General features: G+C 34.7%; 1 protein-coding gene across 1 annotated transcript in view; it reads left to right on the plus strand.

Moving 5' to 3' along the window:
• Positions 1-17,120, plus strand: part of SMARCA1 (SNF2 related chromatin remodeling ATPase 1) — a 31,569-nt gene extending 14,449 nt beyond the window's left edge. The window contains exons 14-24 of the mRNA XM_086756066.1: positions 1,116-1,248; positions 2,232-2,380; positions 3,000-3,119; positions 3,896-4,006; positions 4,206-4,319; positions 6,654-6,776; positions 8,359-8,491; positions 9,469-9,587; positions 9,821-10,033; positions 15,748-15,858; positions 16,619-17,120. Coding sequence (XP_086612192.1) covers positions 1,116-1,248; positions 2,232-2,380; positions 3,000-3,119; positions 3,896-4,006; positions 4,206-4,319; positions 6,654-6,776; positions 8,359-8,491; positions 9,469-9,587; positions 9,821-10,033; positions 15,748-15,858; positions 16,619-16,690 — 1,398 coding nt within the window. The 3' untranslated portion in view covers positions 16,691-17,120. The remainder of the gene's footprint in view (positions 1-1,115; positions 1,249-2,231; positions 2,381-2,999; positions 3,120-3,895; positions 4,007-4,205; positions 4,320-6,653; positions 6,777-8,358; positions 8,492-9,468; positions 9,588-9,820; positions 10,034-15,747; positions 15,859-16,618) is intronic.
• The last annotated feature ends 508 nt before the right edge of the window (positions 17,121-17,628 follow it).

Genomic DNA, 17,628 nt, shown 5'->3' on the forward strand with positions numbered 1-17,628 from the left:
AAGCTTATGCTTTTGCAACCCACCTTGTTTCTGCATCAGTGTAAAATCATTCTGTGGTGACACCAGGGAAAAAAAAAACCCTTATCTTTGGGTTAAACTTACTAAAATCCTCTCTTTCTGAGTGCTGAATATAAATTGTAGACTTGATTTTTTTGTTGTTGTTTGTTTGGTTTCATGTGGAATAAAAATCGCATGATTCTTCTTGCATGATTGAGGGAGTGGGGCATTTGTGCTGTGGTTTGTGGGGGATTTTCCGTTTTTGTTCTGTTTGTTTGTTTGTTTTTTTAAATGCCCTTAAATTCATCAAATATTTACTGTGAATAACTCATCCTTTCGATATGCATGCTGACTACTGGTAGTAGACTGACTCCCTGGAAACTGATGAGTGTGATTTGTGAGCTTTATTTGGATTTTCAGGAGCAAATTAGTATTATACAGGAGAGTAAAAGATTTAACGACTCATGTTTAAAGGACAGTCAGAAAATCCTGGTACTGATAGCTTGAAGGCCAGCTGTTTAACTTTTCTTATTAAAGAGGACAAATTAATATTTTTATTCATGTATTCCAGAGAGAGTAAACACGTTTTGTTACAAATAAGTAGAGTGTGTTAGTCGTACAACCTCATTTGCTGTGTATTATACCTGTACTATGTGAGCTGCATGTTGGTGGTTCAATGTAGCTGGCTTGGGACAACTGTAGTATTGAAGCTGTGGTGCATGGAATTCCTCATGGAATTAATATGCTCGAGCCAGGGATGCCAAAATTTCAATACCTGTGTCAAGTGGGGGAATTAGTTAGAAAGCAGGGCAGCTGTGTGTCTGTAATGTCGTGTCTCCACTTCCCAATTGCAGTCTAGACAGACATTCAATTATTATCTTAATTTACAGTGAGGTAGATGCACTTACTGCTATAGAATGACCCAAACTTAAAAGGTGTAATAGCCAGATATAAGAAAATATTAATGTACTGGTTTTACATTTTTGTATACTTTTAAATAAGCAAGGAACCAAGAAATACATGCTAGTTTCAGTCTGCTGTTTCTGCTGTATAGCAAGCTAACTGTCTATTGCCTGTGAGTTTTTGTTGCTGAACACTCATTGATTTATGTTTGTTAGGATCGTGCGCATCGTATTGGTCAAAAGAAACCAGTACGGGTGTTTCGACTAATCACTGATAATACTGTTGAAGAGAGGATTGTAGAAAGAGCTGAAATAAAACTGAGACTGGACTCTATAGTTATACAACAAGGTATCAACTGCTATATATGTTTGTCTGCAACAGAATTGTTCAGTCCCTTAAAGTATGGGTTAAATAACTGTACAGATGTACAGCATGAGAGAAAGCAGGCCTTGTGTATAATAGCAGTACACTACATCAACCTAAGAAACTGTAATGTATAAATTATTCACTTGTTCAGCTGAAATTTTTTGAGGAAAAATTTGTTTTCCTAAATAATGTGGGCATAGACTTAAACTAAGACTCTAAATGGGGAAAGCAAACTACAGCTGAATTGTTATTTGTGGTATGTTGGAAAGCAAAAAAAAAAAAAAAAAAAAAAAAAAAAAATTCCATGACAGATATATATACATGTGCTTCTTTTCACATATGAATTTACTTAAAACTGCTTTGTGTGTCTTTGTTCAGAAGCTCTTGAAGAATAGTTTATCCAAAACTAAGGTTCTCAAGCTAAGTTTGGAAGGTTGTACTTCTAAAAGAATGGGCTACAGAAAGGATGACGGTCAAAATTTTGATGGTCTGTTAAGAGGTGAAATAGAATAAGTGAAATTTTGGGACAGAAATTAGAACTTTGGGAAGAATATTGAGAGATTTGGGTTGAAATCAGAGAATTGAGTGTTAAAAGTCTTAAGTACTTCTTAATGGTTTTTACGGAATACTTTGTCATCGTTCATCTGGAAATAGGATTTTGATCTTAAAAGTTCAGCTAACTTTGTAAGACTATGATCTTAAACATAAAATTTGGATTATCTGAATGTGAAACATTCTTTGTTAGGCTTGATCCAAAGTTGATTTGATTTTTTTTTTTTTTTATTAGTTTTCCCTGAAGTTCCCAATTTCTGTTTATTTTCAGCTCAAGTGAAACGTAATTTCTTCTGTATGGTTCTTTTGTTTTTCCTTTCTTATTCTGCCTGTGAACTAAAAAAATCCGCTGTTTGCATGGTCCTAGTAGAACTTTTGTGTTATAACTTTCAATATGTTTCTTCTAATTTTAGGAAGGCTCATAGACCAGCAGTCTAACAAACTGGCAAAAGATGAAATGCTGCAGATGATCCGGCATGGAGCCACACATGTTTTTGCTTCCAAAGATAGTGAGCTGACAGAAGAAGATATAACCACTATTTTAGAAAGAGGTGAAAAGAAGGTTAGACAACAGCTTCGTACAGAATTCAGAATGTGTCAAACATTAAATATATATGTACAAAATATAAATTAAATCTGATTATGTATATCTATTTTTATGCCCAACTGTTACTTTACTACTCATAAATATTTCAAAGCTTATGGAAGTTTTGTAGGAGTAGTTACAATAATTTTCAAAGTTCAGATTGTGTGCACCATATCTTAAGCTCTACTTATTTTGTGGGCTTTTAGAAAGATGTAAATTTTATGCCAACAATCATAATAGGCACAAAACCTTTATGGAACTTTAATAGGGATTGAGTAGCTCTGTGGAAAGACGAGCTCCAAAGAGTTGGGCATAAATTTAATTTAAACTTAAAAGTTAAATTGTACAGTTGTAGGGCTACATCCCAGCATAATAAATTTAGTTTAATGGAAATTCTTGGAATCAGATTGTTCAAAATTGAAAAGCACTTTGGATGTCCTGTCCTTACAAGAAGAACGTAAGTAAAATTCTAAATCAGAAAAAGACATTGAGAATGTTTTGATAATGATGAAAGCTGTTTTGTTTTTTTTTTTTTTTAAATCAGAAAAGATAAAACAGCTTGAGTGAGCCTAAAAGTATCTTTCTGTATTTTTAGACAGCTGAAATGAATGAACGATTGCAGAAAATGGGGGAGAGTTCCTTACGAAATTTCACGATGGACACAGAGATGAGCTTATACAACTTTGAAGGTGAAGATTATAGAGAAAAACAAAAGGTAATTTTTCTTTAAGACTTTAGTTTAGAGATACAAGCATAAAGACTGTACTAGAAATATTATGGCTATAAAGTTTATTCTAGGGAAGTAAGAAGCTACTGAAAAATTCACTTAGCTCTGCAGAAGCATCAATATTCTGAATTTTTGTTAAATTGGCTTTCAGCACCACTGTTTTGCTTCATGATGAAATCTGATAGTATTGCTCAGATTTTGTCCTTTCTGCACTAAAACCACTGTTGCATCCTACTGTACTGCTGCAGTCAGAATTATTTTACTGCCACGTAACTAAGAGGGAAAAACAGGCCTGAGAATGATTTTTATATGTGGAACTTGAACGTAAGTCTTTTTTGCAGTGAAGGTTTTAGTCACAAGCATTAATGTGAACTGTTTGTACAACAATTTGCCTAATTATAGAAGGATCATCCAAACAAAGAGGTATTACTCAGGGTCCCACAACGTTATGTCTGCATCTCTGTTTTGTGTAGGATGTATAGTCAAGATAGTCTTAAGGTCTTGTCTGGAATCCGATATGTGAACTCTTTGTTAACTACAAAATGCCCTTCTAACTCACATTTCTTATATCACCTAGTTATAATCGACTATAATTTCTAGCTTATTTTTGAGCTCTGTTACAGTATCCATATTGTTGAGCACAACTGTTAGATTTGCTATGCAAAATTACTTCCTGTTTTGAGGTGCCGCATTAGTGATTATTTTTGTGGCTTTAGGAAAACATGCAATTGCTGTCATATCTTTTTATTTTGTTCTGCCTGTAGCTGAGCATGATGGAATGGATAGAGCCTCCAAAACGAGAACGCAAAGCTAATTACGCAGTTGACGCTTATTTCAGAGAAGCTCTACGTGTTAGTGAACCAAAAGTCCCAAAGGTAAGAAGTTGGCAAGTATGGAGAGGTCTTTATGTTGTTATTTTGCTCTTCATGTTCCATCCCCTGCACGCACATTCATTTTCTTAGCAGTACAGGGTATTTGCAAAGTGATAGATTGCCACTGATGCTGAATTATGGCAGTTTTACTGCATAGAAATTTAAGCTTCTATAGTGATAATGTACCTTTGTATTTTTGAAGGCTCCACGACCTCCAAAACAACCAAATATTCAGGATTTCCAGTTTTTCCCACCACGGTTATTTGAACTTCTGGAAAAAGAAATTCTGTATTATCGTAAGACTATAGGATATAAGGTAATGCTTTTTCTTTCTTCAAATTAGTGAAATGTATTTGTATTCCTCTCTGCAGATTTACTGCAACCTTGACAATGAAGTGAATGATACTGCAGCTAAAAAATATACCGTTCTGGTCTTATGTTTTGCAAAGTGCTTCTCAGTGTGATGGAAACTGCATAAAACCTCTGTTCTCCTTTTTCTGTCCCACTGTGGAACAGAAAAAGTAATCTGTAATTCCTTCCTTCATTAAAATTTTCATATCTGTGTAGCTCTGTGGGTTTTGTGGTGGGTTCCTAACAATCAAATACAGTAGAAAAAGGAAGACAGTTCTGATGCTTTGTATACTTCTCAAAACCAAAAGTGTGATATGTGCTCTAGGCTGAGAAAATAGTTTCTGGCTAATATAAGATCACCTTCCAGGGTATGATATTCTCTTGTTATAACTTTCGTATATCTTGTGCAGAAAGTAACTTCAGGTAATGCTGAAGTTGACTTTGTGTTGATATAAAGGTAAGTAAAGTGACATCAATTTTCCTTACATTTTTCTGGGATATAAAGTGTTTAAAGGTGTGGAGAGGTCTGAATGTATTACTACAAAAAGAAAACCAGACAACAGACTTACCTTTTTTTTTTTTTTTTTTTTTTCCTCTTTTCTTCCTACTATGCATTTGCTGAATTTCTCCCTCTTCCCTGTTGTCATTACTGGATAAGCAGTGAACATGGATTCTGTTTTGATGTTGATCTTCATTACTTGCACCAGTATTGACTGAGTAAATCAAATGGATCCCCTGCTTCCAGACATATAACTAACTTTAAAAAGCCCTGTGTGTCATGGCAGGTTGCAGCAAGAAGAAATAACGTGTAAAATGTGTTGGGGAACATAAACTTGTCATACAAAGCAGTGGATAGGAAATTGGTGTTGTAAAACAGTACAGTTAGTGTTAGCAAAATATATTTTTAAGAAAAAGCAGATGTCTTAGCATCTAGTTTGAAGCAAAAATAATTTTATGTGGATGGCAGAATAGAATTAAGATAAGAATTAAAGGAAGAATAATGAGCTTAGGGAAAGAAATTGTTCAATTAATGCTCCAATGAGAACTGCTAATGTTGACAGTATGCGTATAAAAAGAGAGGTGTTTCAGTCCTCTTCATGAGATCTGTCAGACTGCATAGGTTGAACATGTTATGTTAAAAACTTCCTATGACTGTTTACTGGTGGTGAAAGTGATAAATATAATTAAATTTGTTCTACTTCGAAATGAAAGTATAACTTCCCATCTGAAGAGAGTTTATTATTAAAACTGAAGACTGCCGTGAATGATATCAGAAGGTATCAAAGAGCTAGAGACCAAGCTTTACATGTCAGTCTTAAACCACCAAAGCCAAGAACATTTCTTAGCCAGATGTTGAAAACAGCCCTTAACTTCCTTTGCCCTTTGCTGCAGACATATGTAAGGTCTCCAGAATCTTTACTGGGTACTGGTTTCTGACTTGTTCACTGTTATGTGGTGTGGAGTTGCAATGCACAGTTTTAAGGTCACAAATACTAAATTGGTGTCAGTGTAGAGAGGGACAGAGGAAATGTTGGTTAGGCTTTGTTTACATAATGTTGTCTGTCTGGCCCTTACTTGGGGGCATAGCTTTATAGAAAACCTTGCAGAACTTAATATTTCACTGTAAGTCATTGTGTGTAGAAGTAGTGGGTATGGGGCATAACAAAATTACAACATACATTTGACCAGATCTAGTCCTGTTTTTGGGAGGAAGAGTTTAAGCAATAAGATTCAAATCTAGGCAAAACACATTTCCTAACTGTTGTGCAGATGACTGCTTTAATATTTAATAGTTGTAAAAACTGTATTTTACAATTTACGTGTATTCTGCAGTGTTTTTCACTGAAGTTTCGTGAAGAAAAAGTGAATAGGACCCTTTTGTTCCTTGAAGATAAACTTTACATTAAGAGCTTGTGAGACAAGAAGGAACAAGCATAGATAAGTGGCAGTATTTGATACACCACTTTGTCCTGAAGGGTTATATTTTCATTTTTGCAACAGTTTTGTAGATACTGATTAAAATATTCTGGTAGTTACTTTTAAAAAATACTTTAACTGTGGTTTGTTTTCTTCGAGGTAGCCAAGGTGTGGGGTGGTGTGGTGGTGGGTTTTTTTTTGTTTTTGTTTTTTTTTTTGTTTAGATTTGTTTTTTTGTTCTGTGGCAACAAACGCTTAGTGGGTGTGGACTATAGCAGTCTGTGAGATCTAAGATATGCTTATAAATTGTATACCAAGGTAAATAGAAAAGTTCACAGTCTCCTTTATTAACATTACTGCTTATTGGTACCTCTGGTTTTAGGTCCCCAGGAATCCTGACCTCCCAAATGCAGCTCAGGTGCAGAAAGAGGAGCAAAAGAAGATAGATGATTCTATGCCTTTGAATACTGAGGAAACTGAAGAGAAAGAAAAGCTTCTAACACAGGTAAAATAAAACTAGCTGAAGTATTTAATAATATATTTTTACTAGTATGAAATACAAATACTAATAATGATAAATAGAAATGGATAAAGAATAAAGCACACAATGTGTAATGGTTTTGCTTTAAAGGACCTTTCCTGTCCTTGAACAAGTTTATATCTCGGCCACCTACTATTTCCTTGAATGTCTGTAACCTTTCCTAGATAAGGACTTGTGTAGTAGACGTTCTACCCAGCAACACATGCAGAAATCCCATCAGTGAGTTTCTTATATATGCGTCTGCCTTGCACGGTTTTTTACTCAAGAAGGATTTGAATCAGAGAGTACAAGCCTTGTATCAATGTATATGATATTTACACAGATGTATAAGACATGTTACTTCCATTAATTTTGTCCCAGTTGGGTTGTTAGGCATGTTCCTTTTATACTGGGGTTGAATCCCTGTCACTGGCTAGTTTCTTGATTTTTTTTTTTTTTTTTTTTTTGATTGTTATCCTGCTGAGTAGGCATATTAAAAAAATAATTGTTAAGGAGAAAGTTTTTGAGACACACCTAACAGAAGTTTTTGATTCAGAAAACTTTCTGTGAAGGAGTTGGGCTTAGTGTACCTTGAGAAGAAATTTGGAAGGTCGCATTTAGACTGTTGATTTAAGATGTTAATAGCAGAGGAAATATTTAAACTGGTACTGATACGCATGTCAGTACTGCTGTTAATGATTAAAAAGAAATGTTTGTATTGTGTATATTAGACTCCTTGTAAAGATGCTGTCTAATTGTGGAGTGAGCTCATTCAGCTGGAGAACTGACAGAGTTCCTTGTAGATGTATTTCTGTGATGAAAGAACTCAGTGCAGTACAAATCGCGGTTAAGGCATGTGATTTTCTTGTTTTTTTGTTTATTCTTGATGTTTTCTCCTTTACCTGTCTTTAAATTGTAATGTCTCATTCTTGGATATGTTTTTGTGCATTGCATCTCACTTAACTCTTGTTCAGTTTTGGATTAATTTCTTTGGTACATAACAAACTTTCTCTTTGACAGTGCTATAAAGTTTCCGTTTGACTACATCTTTTTTGGACTAGAGATTGTTTCTTGACATAATTATGCTTTCATCCAACTGTTTGTCTGGCTCAAGGTTTGTAAATGTCCAAAGTAGGAGCTTCTTGCTTTAAATACTTGCACTACTCTAAGAACTTGTAATGACACTTGCATTGCTGTACCCTGTACTCACTCCTAAGATGTTTGTTGCTTGTATCTGCAGAGTGGTGACTTAAAATTACAGTGACCTGTCACTGAGCTTGTTTCTTTGGAGAAGAAAATAGAAGTTTAAAAAGAGCGTAGAGTAAAAAGCTCTTAGTAATGCATGTGAAGTCATTCACAAAAAGAACTCTTTAGACTTTTAATGATTCGATAATAAACCCTGGATAATACAAGTTTATGGAAATCCTGAAAGACCGTTAACCACTGTAATTATGTGACATTGCAGAGGCATCGCTGCTTGGAGCAAATGATACACATGTAAGACAAAATTTTGCAAAATGTTTCCCTTCTACCTAGTAATGCCTTCTTGATCTCTTGCTGCTTTCAGGGCTTTACAAATTGGAATAAAAGAGACTTTAACCAGTTTATTAAAGCTAATGAGAAGTACGGTCGTGATGATATAGACAATATTGCCCGTGAGGTGGAGGGAAAGTCACCTGAGGAGGTCATTGAATATTCAGGTTTGTGATATTTTGAAATGTATTTCTTAATCATGTGTTATCGTCATTTTTGCTACGTGTTCTTTTAAAATTACAAAATGTAAAATTTGGGTATGTGTCAGAATTTTTTTAAAAGTACATGATGGTTCTTTTCAGAAGACTTAATTCTGTTAAAAAGGTTGAATTTGCAGCATATAAATATGCCTTCAATGACCTTTATCCGTCCTTAGTCAAAGTGTAGAACTTGGTATCGCTAATTTACATTGACAGCATGGTCTTGTGGAATCATGAAGTTGCCTTATAGTGGCAACATGATTCTTTATGCTGTGAGTATATTTGCTACTTCAGCTAGTACACTGTACCTTTTGTCTTTTGTATTTATACAATGCTTTTTAGTTTGTGCAGAATTCTTCCTCTTTCATCCTTGGATTTAATTTTACTAAACACCTTCATAAAATTTAACTTTGCAACCTTCTTTCTGTAGCTTAAAAAGGAAGAGCTCCACAAAACTTCCCTTTTATAGTGTTGAATTTATTTTGGATTGGCTAAAAGATGTCACTGGAGAAACCACAAGTTACTAGCTTTTATAACAGCTAGATCAAGTAGTCTCTGACCTTAGAGATAGCTAGTGAAAACTGAAATAGGAATCTTTGATAGACTGGCAGCTCTAACCTGTTTCACCACAGTAGTGAAAAGCTATCCTTAAAAGTAACTTTTTTCAGAGTTTTACATGACTACAATTAATTATGTTTAATGTAAACTTTGTTACAGTTGTTACTAGACCTTTGCTTATAGATAACTTTTAAAGACATTGAATCAAGGGTCTGTGCAAGTTGATTTCTTGGCTGGCGTAGTGAAAGGGAGAGCATCAGCAAATCTTTAAAGATTTGATGGGACCACAAACTGCATTCCTATTTTTGCTGGAGTGCCTCAACTGAGTAAAGTAGTAAGAGCAGAGGAAAAGACCCTATTTTACAAATTATGTTTTGTGTTTTTAGCTGTTTTCTGGGAACGTTGTAATGAACTACAGGACATTGAGAGGATTATGGCTCAGATTGAACGAGGAGAGGCAAGAATTCAACGGAGAATCAGTATCAAGAAAGCTCTCGATGCCAAAGTAATCATTGCAGGTTTTTTTTTGTTTGTTTTTTTTTTTTTTTGTTGTTGTTGCTTTCTGCAGCTGACTTCTTCCAAGTTCCTTGAGAAAGGGAATAGTTAGGGGTGGGACCTCTATCTTTTTTTATAGAGAATATTTTGTATACTATGTATCAGTAATCTGCACTAATATGTAATAAATCCCTGATGTAATACTGTATGTTTAATAGTCCTTATTTTTTGTTTTGCATTCAGATTGCAAGGTATAAAGCACCTTTTCATCAGTTGCGTATTCAGTATGGAACAAACAAAGGGAAAAACTACACAGAAGAGGAAGACAGATTTTTGATATGCATGTTACACAAAATGGGCTTTGACAAAGAAAATGTGTACGAGGAACTAAGGCAGTGTGTGCGCAATGCTCCTCAGTTCAGATTTGACTGGTTTATCAAATCTAGGACTGCAATGGTAGGTATCAGTTACATGGGCTAAGTCATTGTGTGAAGTATCTTTTTCCTTTTTTTAAGCACCATTACATAAAATTTGGATTTGTGCCAGAATATTGGAGCCTAGGAGACAAGTGCTGAAAGAATAACTTTGGAGTTTATTCTCATTTCTTGTTTTTAGTAAAATAATCTTTTCCCTTAGTACAGCAAACAGTACAGCTGAAACAAACAGATTAGAAAACCTGCCAAGCTGAAGTCCCATGTTATCCAAAGGGATTAATGCAGAGGTAGACTATCCTTACAAATATCCTTGTTCCTTTTATTGCAAACTAAAAGTTTTACCAAACAATGTCTCTTTAAAATATGACTGCTGTTCAGAATTATTGGACGATATTAAAGAATGAAAACATCGGAATTATATACTGGGAGAAAAGAACAAGTTTTCTAATATTGGAACTTAATTTCTAAAAGCATGAGGAAACTTAGTGATTCGTGTAAGAATCGTTGAAACAATTGGTTTAAAATGCATTTTGTAGTTGTGAGTAAGGACTATCACATGCAAATGCTTCAAATTTTATGAAGATTTTGTTCATATTTCAAGAATATAATACAAGTTTGATAGCCAGTAGATGTATTCTGAATTTTAGCTGGTTTTTTTTTTTTTTTTCCTTTCTCTATCTGAAGACCAGAGCCATTCTTTTTTAGTTTAATCATTAAGTGGGAAGTGGTAACACTAACAGGAGCTTTAGTGGTTGCAAACAGTAAGCAGTGCAGGTACCAACCTCAGAATACTGGACTCTCATAATGAGAACAAGCTGTTAGCTCTGCCTTGGAATTTCTGCTGAGATATCCCCTAATTCAGTTCCTTTTTCTTACGAGTAAAATTTGTAAGTCTGTGCACCTTATGTAAGAAACACACACCTGCATTTTCATGTGAATGTATTTACATGGGAAAAATGTCCTTCCAAATTTTTTTTTATAATACCAGAAATGAATTCATCTTACTCGCGAGTAGGACCTTTTTTTGTCTACTTAACTACAAAACCATGTTGGTCATGGCTGATACAGAAGAGTGGAGCACACTGTCCCTTATACAGCTGTTGTAGATTCTCCCCGTTGTCTTGTAAGCAAATTTCTAATTAAATGCTGTGCTTCAATCATGTAACTTAAAAAAAAAAAATCCAGATTTGTATACAAAATTACATTTAAGTGTTTTAGTCCAGCAATTGCAGAACCACTGTGCATTATTGTTTACTGTCTTTGTTTTCTGGCCTCAGGATTTGTTTATAAAATGTTCTGTCAGAGTTCTGGGTACTGTACTAAGAATAAATAAAACATAGGATAAAATATTTAAAATGTGTATTTGAACAGGTGGGAATATTTGCTTTTCCCAGTGCTATTTATAATTATGCAATACAATTTCTGCTTGATGTTTCACCAATTAAAGTGTTTCTGGATAGTGCAGCCGTTAGCCCTTAATTAAAGAGAATTACAAGCTTTACTTGCTAAAATGTCTGTCTGAAGAAGTACTGGATTTTAAAATTATGTCCATAAAGAGAGAAACCTGCGATGTGTAGTCTATTATGAATTTTCTTTTAAGTTGTCTTTGGAGGAATCAATTTAAGTGAATCTTAGAAATGGGTACTAGAAATTAAAAATGTAGCTTAGTTGACGTGTAGTTAAGTCAGGGTAGAGTTAAATATTCAATTTAAATCTTCTTGCAGATCCCTATGTTCAGTATTCTTTTCTTTTTTTTAAAGGGAATAGGAATCATTTGCTAAAGCGTAGAAATGTGTTCTGTGGTGTCTAATGCTGAAATTGAGGCACTGGGAATATAGTGAATCTTTTGGCTTATGTTTCCTCTTAAAATTCTGTCCATTAATATTAATATTTTTAGTTTTTCTGCTAATACAGTGTTAAAAAAAAGTAGTATGAAAATACAAAGCTGAAGTAATCTTTCAATGTGCATTTAATTTTCTTAAATGTTTTACATTGTCATGATATGTTGTGGTTTTGTATTGTTTAGTGGTTTGTGACTTTGTAACTGCCAACCACTGATATATTTTGTGTAGTCAAATATTCTGACATTTGAGGAAGTGTTAATTTATGTAGGTCCATATTGCACTTGCTTTGTAATTTTTATGAAGAAATGAGCTGGAAAGTCACTTCGTACCAAGAATAATGAACCAACTATAAATACAAATCTTTTTAAAGGGGTAAAGAGTAAGTTCAGTGGAAGTGGGTAAAACTTCTTAGAATACTGAAATTCACATGTGATCTCAAAATTACCCATTATTACATTGAAACTGATATGAAACAAGATAGAAAGGGCAGCATAATTCTGAAAAGGACTTACCAGGCTCTTTGAGAAAACTTTGCGTTTTACTAACCACTAGATGTCTCTTGAATTCCATGTAAATAGCTGATTGATTTTCCATCTTCTTGTTTCTGTTTCTTCTCCTTCTGAAGCTTTCTCTTCAGAAAATAAAAATTCTACTTCATTTATTTATTACAAAAACAGATGGTTTATTCAAAATGTAAGTTTTCAAAGAGATTAAGAGTGCCTAAAAATGTAATTATTTTTTTTTAATTGAGCACAGAGGTTTAAATTTTTAAGTTTAGTTGTTATGTTTTTTTTTTTATTTCTGTCTGTGCAGGAAGGATGCAAAACATCATGGCAGTACTGAATTGTGTATCTGTTTTCTGAAGTCATAAATTATGCATATTGTCTTTTACCTTTCTGCAAACCGTACCCAGTATAAGAGAAGTGTCTCCTTTGTAAATACAGGAATATACAGGCCTGTTGACAGAGCTTAGGACTACTTTCACTCCCAAGTCATCATCTCTGCCTTCAGTCATGCAGAAGATGATGGTTCAGTGCTCCCATCTTATTTATTGCAATACTGGTCTTTATAGCTATGAAGGGGTGAGCAAAGTACATCTTATCTCTTTCCATCCTGAGGAGAAAAGTAATCAGGGCACACTGAATAAAATCTCATCTCTAAAGGTGCAAGGCATTTTCAACTTTCAAGTGTATTTTTATAGTAATAAAATGGAATGGGCCAGTCCATATTGAAATTTCAGTAGCTCAATGCAGGATTTTTCGTGTAGATTCTCCCCGATGGTAGATGTAGGAGAAACCTGTGTGCATGTCACATCTTGCTGTCAGCTGCTTCTGTGATTCTCCAGAGAAAATTGGTTTTGAGTCCATCCTCTGTCCACAGCATGTTGTTCTGGTGTGGTAGTCCACTCCAGTCCAGATTGGAAAGTCTAACCATGAGCCTGTACACTTCAATAAATTTATGTATTTATGCAAGCATTTTTCCCCAAGAAAGAGGAGGATTTTTCTTAGTGCTTTAGGCAAATGGATCAAGGTTATTTCTTAGTCATTTCTGATTAATTGCCTGTCTTGAATTTAACACAGTTTCTCATACACTAGAAAAGATCTAACTGATTGTTCGTATGGAGCAGTTTGTCATCAGTCATTACCTACAGCTCCTAAGTCTGTGAGTGCAACGTACACAAGTCTAAATGATGTAGAATGCTTCTGCCATGTTGACAATCATCTTTCTACTTCTTTTTATCATCTCTATTGATCTATGGTGTGTAGGGTTTTGTTCAGAGGCTGTTTTTTGTTCTGTTTTCCTATGAAGACAGACTGAGAGAGCTGGGGTTGTTCAGCCTGGAGAAGAGAAGGCTCTGGGGAGACCTTTTTGTGGCCTTTCAGTACTTAAAAGGGGCTTATAAGTAGGATGGGGAGGAACTTTTTAGCCTGTTGTGATAGGACAAGGGGTAATACCTTTTAAACTGGAAGAGGTTAGATTTAGACTAGATATAAAGAAGAAACTTTTTACAGTAAGAGTGGAGAAGCTCTGGAACACATCACCCAGAGAGGCTGTAGATGTCCCGTCCCTGGAAACATTCCAGGCCAGGTTGGACGGGGCTCTGAGCAACCTGATCTGGTTGGAGACGTCCCCTCTCCTTGCCAGGGGATTGGACTGGATAGGCTTTAAAGGTCCCTTCCAACCCAAACCATTCTGTGGTTCTGTTTGGGGATGCAGTGTATGTTGAGATGGCTTGCACTTGAGTTTTCTCAGACTTGTTGCCTTTTTAATCTTAAAAACTGTTGTGTGGGTGGAATTTGAGGGTTTTTATTGGTTGAAGTGAGAGTATTTTAGCTCAAGACTGTCACATTCTAGGGCGCAAGGGTAGTGCCCTAATTTATGATTGAACCTGTACTGTGGATGTGCGGTTACTTTTACAAAGATGCATTAGAAATAAATCATTATAATACTCTATTTGCAAAACTACATCCACTGAGACTGTAATGTTTTCAGTAGGGAGTTTTAAAGAAAAATGTCCTGAAGAATTTAATCTCTTTTTAATTTTTTTTTTTTTTTCCTGTGGTAAAAAAATTCATGTGGTGGCAGGATTCTGTGTCCATTCTGAATTACACAGCTTTCACCCAAGGCCATGGAGCACCCTTCATAGAGGAATCTGTGGAAACTGTAGAACTTAAGGAATGTGGTTAAGCTTGAGGGTATTAACATCTCAAAGATGAGCCATATGATTGACTGTTTTCAGAACGTTCAGGATCAATAAACCGTGCAGGCTGCATTGTTTTCCATCATGTAACATGATGGCTGAGGCAATATACAGATGACAGATGCTGAGAAAGTACAGACTGATTCCTGGGCAAAAAGGTCACCTGTTCACTTCATTGCAAGTAGACCAGTTGGAGGTTAAGAGTTATGCTACTAGGAAATACACTTAAAGTTTAAATTCTAGGAAAGCTTATGGTTCAGAAATTGCTTCATTGAATATAATAGAGATAAGACATATTTTTTTTTTTTTTTTAATTTTTTTTCCTCGGAAGAAAGCTTCCCGCTTTAAGTTGGAAAGAAAAGCCCATGGAATCACTGTTCTCAGTGTACATAGAACATACTGAATAATTATAATAAAAATGAGTGTTATTATGTATTTGATAGGAGGGTTTTTTTGAAATAATGGTACAAGAAACTGTCCAAGTCAAGTGAGTTCTGTTAACCAAGCCAACTGTTACTAACTGCGATGCAGATACTTTTAGAGTTGCAGTGGAAATAGTTTTGAATGTAGAAATGACCTTATGGCATTTAATCTTGATCTCTTTCAGATGGCTTGGAAGTCTTGACACTAAAAGTGTTTAGGGCCTGCAACCTTTTGGGTGCTGTTTGACTGAAAATACAACAGGGAGTTGGTGATTTAAGATTGGATACTTTTTTTTTTTGCCAGTTTGGAGCTCTACAGTGTGTTACCAAAAAAAAAAATAGTCTGTGGGCCACAGAAAAGTATTGCTTAAGATAGCTTTGATTCCTTTTCTTGCTGATTTAAATAAATACTTGAAGACTTCTTTTCCTAAAATCTGGCGTAGTATGCTGACAGGCTGTAATTTGCTTCATCTAAACAAGGTGAAAGATCAGATCAGTCTTTAGAGGTGTGAGTTTGGAAGATACAGACAATCCCGAGAACTCCTTGTCAGAGAATTGAGTATTTCAGTAAATCTCTCTCTGTTTATAAAGAAGGTTACACCGAGGTAAAGACAGATAAACTAAGCTAACCTTAATTAATTAATACATGAATATTGAATGTTTTTGGAAACCTTAATTATTTTGGAATTTAAGAATTTTGAACATATTTATGTAAATGAGAGAATCTGTATAATTTATTTAGAGAATTTGATGTTTTCTGTTTCCTTAGGAGTTTCAGAGACGCTGCAATACTCTCATATCATTAATAGAGAAAGAAAATATGGAAATTGAGGAAAAAGAAAGAGCTGAAAAGAAGAAAAGAGGAGCAAAAGTTACAGCTGTATGTCTAGCAGCACTTACTTTACTTCTAGTTTTGCAGAATTCAATTATATTTTGTTAGAAAGTGAAAAATGTAATTGTAGCCATGGATTATTTTAGTTTAATCTCTCAACTAATGGTTTATACTGAAGTATTTGTCTGTTCAGAACTCTTCTAGACTTTGCGCAGCTATTCCCAATTCATAGTATTGGGGGGCTTTTCTTTTTTTTTCTTTTTTTTTCTTTTTTTTTTTTTTTGAGAAGTCTTTTGTTTAAGTAGCAGAGAGACTTTTTAAGAAAACGTAGCACTGCCCTCTTTCTGCCTACATATTTACATCATAAGTTTGCTTTAATTTAATCTCAGATTGTTATTCCTCCACTACATAGTAGTTCCTGGAAGAACAAATTGTAAGAAGTGCTTCTTTTATTTTGAAGAGTTGTCATCTTTAGAGCAGAATTGTGGATAAGTCAAGGTCCTGATCTTTTAATCCAATTAATGTTATGTGTGGTACTTGTACCGTTGGGACCACGTAATGATTTCAAGAAGATAAAAAGGACAGCAGAATTCAAGTGTCTAAATCTGGGATTTTTTCTTTGCCCCCTTCCATTATATCCTACAAAGCCAAATTGCAATATACAATAGATTAGGGTCACTTACCTTCTTTTTGAATAGCTAGTCATGTACTTTGGGAGTTTGAGATAATGATACAAGATTATTTTTGTTTGTTTTTTAATAACAACACCATTTTGTTCAATTTATAAATTTTTTCCCCCTTTTTTTAGTCGCAGAAGAGAAAAGCAGATTTGGCTACTGAGAACTCTGGAAAAAAAGATGCTAAGAAAGTGAAGTCATGAACCTAAGAACTGAATGCTAAATGTAAAACTGCCACTTTCTTCTCTCCATCTACAAATATTAATTGCCAACTTCTTTGTATTCATGGTACTCTCCCCCAAATCCCATGGTTTAATTTTGCAAATTTTGTATACTTTACGATGTCTTTCTTGACCTAAAATGTGTAGCTTTATATCTTATGCATTCCAGTATTTTTGTGTATTGTATTTTGTGAGTTTCATGTCTTCAGCAAAATTCACTCAGTCCTTGTTTTTTCGAAGCTCGTGCTGAGGTTTTAGCTTTTATATGTTTTATATGCTGCTGCTTTGAAAGAAAACCTAGATTCTATAGCTGTATTATTGTTGTTTCATATTTTAAATTTATATGGCTGTTGGAATATTGAACTGACTCAATTATTTGAAGAAAAATATACTTCACCTTTGTTTTCCCTACCGTCTCTCCCTTTTTTGCATAGCCACATTTAGAGTGAATGTTAAGGTTTGTACAATTGTGCCTTCATCATAGATCGGATTTTTTTTCAGAGGAGTACTTAGATAGGATCAGGAGCATGACAGAACAAAAAATCTAATTAGACTGACATTCTTGTTTGCTGTCAGCATTAAACTGACATTTTTCTGTGAAATATTTGGAAGGAAAGCCAGCAAACACACTTTTTTTTTTTTTCTTCCTTTCTTTATCTCTGGTTTCTACTGGGCTTCACATGTGCTTAAACACAGGGTGAGATGTTCTTCAGAATGACCTCCAGATGAAAACTTTTCTATGCCTAATAAACTGAAGTGGTCAACTAACAGCTTATTTTTTTAAGTAACAAATAAAATAATTCATCTTCTGGTTGGTAGGCTGCTCAGCTATGCTGCCTTGTGCTAGAAGATCTTTGTTGCTCTAATTATCTCTGCTGACTTTCTGCTTTTACGTTTGATTCAACGTGTCAGTCAGAAGC

This window comes from Chlamydotis macqueenii, chromosome 11, assembly GCF_036417535.1.
Source record: "Chlamydotis macqueenii isolate bChlMac1 chromosome 11, bChlMac1.mat, whole genome shotgun sequence".
Taxonomy (NCBI): domain Eukaryota; kingdom Metazoa; phylum Chordata; class Aves; order Otidiformes; family Otididae; genus Chlamydotis; species Chlamydotis macqueenii.